General features: G+C 54.5%; 1 protein-coding gene across 1 annotated transcript in view; it reads left to right on the plus strand.

The window, feature by feature from the left end:
• Positions 1–5,198, plus strand: part of WWC3 (WWC family member 3) — a 73,687-nt gene that overhangs the window by 63,114 nt on the left and 5,375 nt on the right. Inside the window, exons 18-20 of the mRNA XM_014528827.1 lie at positions 897–1,061; positions 3,825–3,917; positions 4,995–5,198. The exon at positions 4,995–5,198 is cut by the window's right edge and continues 19 nt beyond it. Coding sequence (XP_014384313.1) covers positions 897–1,061; positions 3,825–3,917; positions 4,995–5,198 — 462 coding nt within the window. The remainder of the gene's footprint in view (positions 1–896; positions 1,062–3,824; positions 3,918–4,994) is intronic.

Genomic DNA, 5,198 nt, shown 5'->3' on the forward strand with positions numbered 1-5,198 from the left:
GGGAGTTCCATTTTTAGTTTTTTGAGGAAACTCCATACTGTTCTCCACAGTGACTGCACCAGTCTGCATTCCCACCAGCAGTGCAGGAGGGTTCCTTTTTCTCCATATCCTCGCCAGCACTTGTCGTTTGTTGATGATAGTATTATGTTTTTACTAGAGGCCTGGTGCACAGATTTGTGCACCGGTAGGGTCCCTCAGCCTGGCCTGCGCCCTCTCACAATCCGGAACCCCTTGGGGGATGTTGGACTGCCGGTTTTGGCCCGATCCCTGCAGGCCAGGCCGAGGGACCCCACCAGTGCACGTGCACCGGGCCTCTAGTATGCATATAAGATCTTTGGTTCATCTCTTGCCGCCCTCCCCCCTTCCCCCTTCCCTCTAAGATTCATCAGTCTGTTCCATGTCTCCATGCCTGTGTGTTGAGCATCTGCCACCTGGTGGTCAGTGTGTGTCATAGCTACCAGTCGAATCGTTGAACGGTCGCTTAGGCTTTTATATATATATATATAGATTGATTTCAGAGAGGAACAGAGAGAAAGAGAAATAGAAACATCATTGATGATAGAGAATCATTGATCGGCTGTCTCCTGCATGCCCCACACTGGGGATCAAGCCCGCAACCCGGGCACATGCCTTGACCAGGAATGGAACCATGACCTCCTGGTTCATAGGTCAGCGTTCAACCACTGAGCCACACTGGCCGGGTGACACAGATACTTTTTGTGCATGAAAAAGGGCCAATAGGGATCCTTGTCAGATAGCAGACATTCCGGGTTGGATGTGTGAGATGTGAAATGCCTGTGAGAGCTCCAAGCGGAGAAGGCAAAGACGTGGTTGTGCCTGCAAAGTTCATTGCTATGTTCTAGAAAAGTCGTGGTAATAAACGAATCACTGTCTAGGTGGATAAGGAAACCAACACAGAAGACCTGTTCCCAGAAGAACTAGCGAGTCTGCCGAAGGAGAGGCCCAGCCGCAGGGCCCGCGCCTCGCCTTTCGTCCGCAGTGGCACGATCGTCCGCTCCCAGACTTTCTCGCCTGGGGCACGGAGCCAGTATGTGTGCAGAGTAAGTTGGAGTTCCTTTGCCACCCCACCCCCTGCCGGTTGTGTTTTCATTTTTACTTTTTTTGCTAAAAGACATGAGTGTTCTCACAGCTAAGCCCAGTAGTGAACAGCATGCCTGTGTGGCATGTGAATCCCTGCTGGTTTCATCTCCCCGCCATGCCCGTGCACATCTAAGTGCATTTCTTCTGGATTCTAGTACATTTCCCGCCAGCCTCTCAGTGTTGTGCACGCACCGATGCATGGTCAGGAGGCAGGGGAACTCATTTCTACAGTCTAAGCCAGGGGTGGGGAACGTCTGGCCCGTGGGCCGTATAAGGCCTGCGAAATCATTTGGCCTGGCCCTGCCAAGGCGTTAGGGGTGAGTTAACGAAATGCCTGACCAAATAGAGCAGGCTCATTTTTAACTTGATGATTTTGTAGGGCCCCGGAATGATGTTATAAATATCCCAATGGCCCTTTGCGGGGGGTGGGGGGGGAGGGTTCCCCACCCCTGCTCTAAAGGATAACAAATGGATATAGGGACTATGCTGAGGGGGTTGAGATCAGGAAGTCGGGTTGCCGAAGCGGGGAGTCCTGACGTGGCTGTGTCGGAGCCCCCGGGGGCTCGGGCCTTGCACACTCGGGCACTGAGGCACAGGGTTCCGACTCCCCACGTGTAGATTCGCACCCACGGGTGATGCGGGAGGCACTGGTGCCTGGTTCCACCCCCAGGGGTCGCCACTGGTCGCATTGGGGCTGGCCATTGGCTCTGGGATGCTTCCCGATGGGCGATTGGCGTGCACGCAGGGCTGAGAACGTGAACAGGCGGAGGGGAGACCCAACTCCCCGTGGTCCTTGGAGAAGGGACAGCGTGGTGGCGGTTGGCAGACAGCGGCAGTGTGACAGCCACGCACAGGCTAGGAAGGAGAAGGGCTTTTCAGCATGAATGGTGTTGCCACGATGTCCGGGGAGGACATTGGATTGGGGAGAACTTTGACCCTCCTGCTCCCCTGAATTGGACTTGTTGAAGGGACTGCCTAGCAGCTGGCCCATCAGGTCAAGGCCAGAGTCGATCACACGACATAAAAAGCCCTCCGACCCGTGCGGGCGGCCCCGGGACTGTGGTTCAGGGCTCCCCACGCCACCCTCAGGGCCGGTGATTCGCTAGGACTCGCGGAACTCAACAGGCCCCGATTCTATTGGTGATGGAGGTGGTTTGCCAAATAGACCAGAGTCAGCAGAAGGAAGAGGCGCCTGGGCCGAGCTTGGGAGAGACCAGGCCTGAGCTGCTGGGTGATCCCAGCAGAGCCGCACAGGCTGCCACATCTCTCCCAGCAGCGACAGGCGACAGCATGCAGGGCATTGCCAGGCGGGGAAGCTCCCGGAGCCTCGGCCCCGGGTGTCTGCAGGCGTGGGGCGTTGGCACAGTTGATTGCCTGCATGGCTGACTGGTGTGAAGCCCCTGCAGAGGGCCAGCTGGTGGCCAGAGGCCCCCCCCCCCCATGAACTACACAGTCAGCAGAGACCACGTGGCCTGGTCCAAGGTCCCCAAAGACACTTAGGATGTTCCAGGGCCTTGCAGGCCACCTCCCAGGAACTGGCCAAGGACCTTCCTTGGGGCCAGGTGGATCCTTTGCGGCAGAGTGAGCAGCAGGGCTTGGTGCCAGGTGGCCCGAGCTGCCCTGTGGCCACGTTGGCGACACCTGCTTCTCTCCTTTGCCAGCAGCGACAGGTGTGGGCCACGGCAGCCCTGGGTAGCACAGGGTTGGCCCGGGCACTCCTACCCCGTCAGGGCCCACGCTTCATCAGGCGGCTGGGGGCGCTAGATGGAAGGCCACCCTCACGTCCCCTCCTTATTCTAGACTCTTGCGGACACTGGGGGGCAGATGCCAGCTCATTGGGAGGTGACGGAGCAGGAGACCCTCTCCCCCCAGGGGGAGGCTTCCGGCTCCTGCCTGCTCTGCGCCCAGCCGAGGAGCAGGCGTTTACCCTCGATGCTTTCAGAGGCCTCTTTGTTCTCATATATGTTCCCAGTGCTCGGGAGGCACGGCACGCGCTGCCTGAGTATTTGGCGTTAATGGGCGTGGACAGTCAGGCCAGAAGGCAAGGCCTCTGGCTTTCACACAGTTGCACATTGATCCCGAAGCAGAACCTGCCGCCAGATGAAACGCGCAGCGTCGTGGCCGCCATAAAGGAGGCATTCTTCCTTTTCTGTTTGAAGGCAGCCTTTCCCGGGGGCCGAGCCGCGGGGCGCCCCGAGGGAAGCCGCCTGTCCTCCGGGCGCGAGCTGCTTTGCTGGGGGGCCGCTTTTCCCAGATCCGGCCCCAACCAGCCGCACAGCCGCTACCAGACAGCGATGAAGAGTGAAGATGCAGAGTGAAAAGTGCTGGGGACAGTGCTGGCTGTCCCAGCGTCACACATCAGCCCCAGGCCCCCTGCGGCTGGCGGGACAGTGTTGTTGACTCGATCAGCCGATCAGATCAGCAGGGGAAGCTCGAAGCTCGGGTGGTGCAGTTGGTGGTGCAGTTGATGGCCGAGAGGGAGGGCTGGGTGGAGGTGGGGGTGGTTTGCTCATTTGTTTTTTGCGGGGTTTTTTTGTCTTTCATTTAAAAAAGTCTTGTGTAGGTTTTGTTTTTACTGAAACCAGGAGTCTTGATAAAGCTGTACAATTATACATGCATTTGAGTGCCTGTGAGGAGAAAGGAAATAGTCCAGATCAGAGCGCAGGGAGAAGGCTGCGGACTTGAGGAGAAAGCGTTTCTGACCCGCGTTGTTTTTGATGCAGCTTTACCGCAGCGACAGCGACAGTTCCACGCTGCCCCGGAAGTCCCCCTTCGTCCGCAACACTTTGGAAAGACGGACCCTCCGCTACAAGCAGGTGTGTGCACGTAAGCTAATACGGAATCCACACTTCCCCGGGAGTTCTTCTTACAAACCTTCATAAAAGCAGTCTTTTAGGTTGTATCCATTAAAAGGTCATTTATTTCCTTGTTTACTTGGGTAAAAGTTTAAAAAGCCTAATGATGTCAAAATGTTACCCATGTTTCTTAATTTCCTAAGATAATATCATGATCTAAGATGTAAAATAATTCGTGTTCTTTACATTTTTAAAAAATATACTAGTATTTTTATTGACTTCAGAGAGGAAGGGAGAGAGGGAGAGATAGAAACATCCATGATGAGAGAGAATCATGGATCAGCTGCCTCCTGCACACCCTCCACTGGGGTTCAGCCTGCAACCCAGGCCTGTGCCCTGACCGGGAATTGAGCTAGTTCATAGGTCAACACTCAACCACTGAGCCACGCCAGCTGGGCTCTGGGATTTTAAACAAAAGCACTTGTATGGTTTATGACATGCTTCCCCCTTATTCAGTGCATTGTTAATATTCCATGTCAATAGTTTTTTAACTTTTTCCAATGGCTGCATTCTATACTAACCTTGTCATTTATTTAATAAGTTTCCTCATGTTATAGATATTTAGTGGGGTTTTTTAATCATGAACCTTAATTGGATCACTTCTACACGTCACCAGTTGTGCCTTTTAAATGCAAGTGAAAATGAAATTTCAGAATGAAAGAAAATACACGTTTTGGCTTTTGATATATATTGTGAAATAGCATTTTAGAACGATTATGCCCCTTTTTTGATCCTGCCAGCCCCATAGGGGAGGGTCTGTTTCTCCGCACCTTTGCAAATACATCCATCGTCGTTACAGAAAAAAATTTGCTGTCATTAACTGGATATTGAACCAAGATTTAAATTAATCTCTCCCAAATCTATATTGTGCTTGGTTTTTTAACACTGGGCCATGCGAAGACAAATACCTCCCTGATAGCTCTACTCCATTGTCTCCCGTATTGGGGGGAAGAACCTTCTAGAAGGCCCGAGCGTGCTGGCCGCATGGTGCCTGCGTGTCTGGTCCGAGTGTGTGCTCACGGCTGTGGTCTCCTGCAGTCCTGTAGGTCATCCCTGGCCGAGCTCATGGCCCGCACGTCCCTGGACCTGGAGCTGGACCTCCAGGCGTCGAAAACTCGGCAGAGGCAGCTGAACGAGGAGATCTGCACCCTCCGCGAGCTGAGGCAGCGCCTGGAGGACGCCCAGCTCCGAGGCCAGACCGACCTCCCGCACTGGGTGCTGCGGGACGAGCGGTTCCGGAGC

This window comes from Myotis brandtii, unplaced genomic scaffold (assembly GCF_000412655.1).
Source record: "Myotis brandtii unplaced genomic scaffold, ASM41265v1 scaffold655, whole genome shotgun sequence".
Lineage (NCBI taxonomy): Eukaryota > Metazoa > Chordata > Mammalia > Chiroptera > Vespertilionidae > Myotis > Myotis brandtii.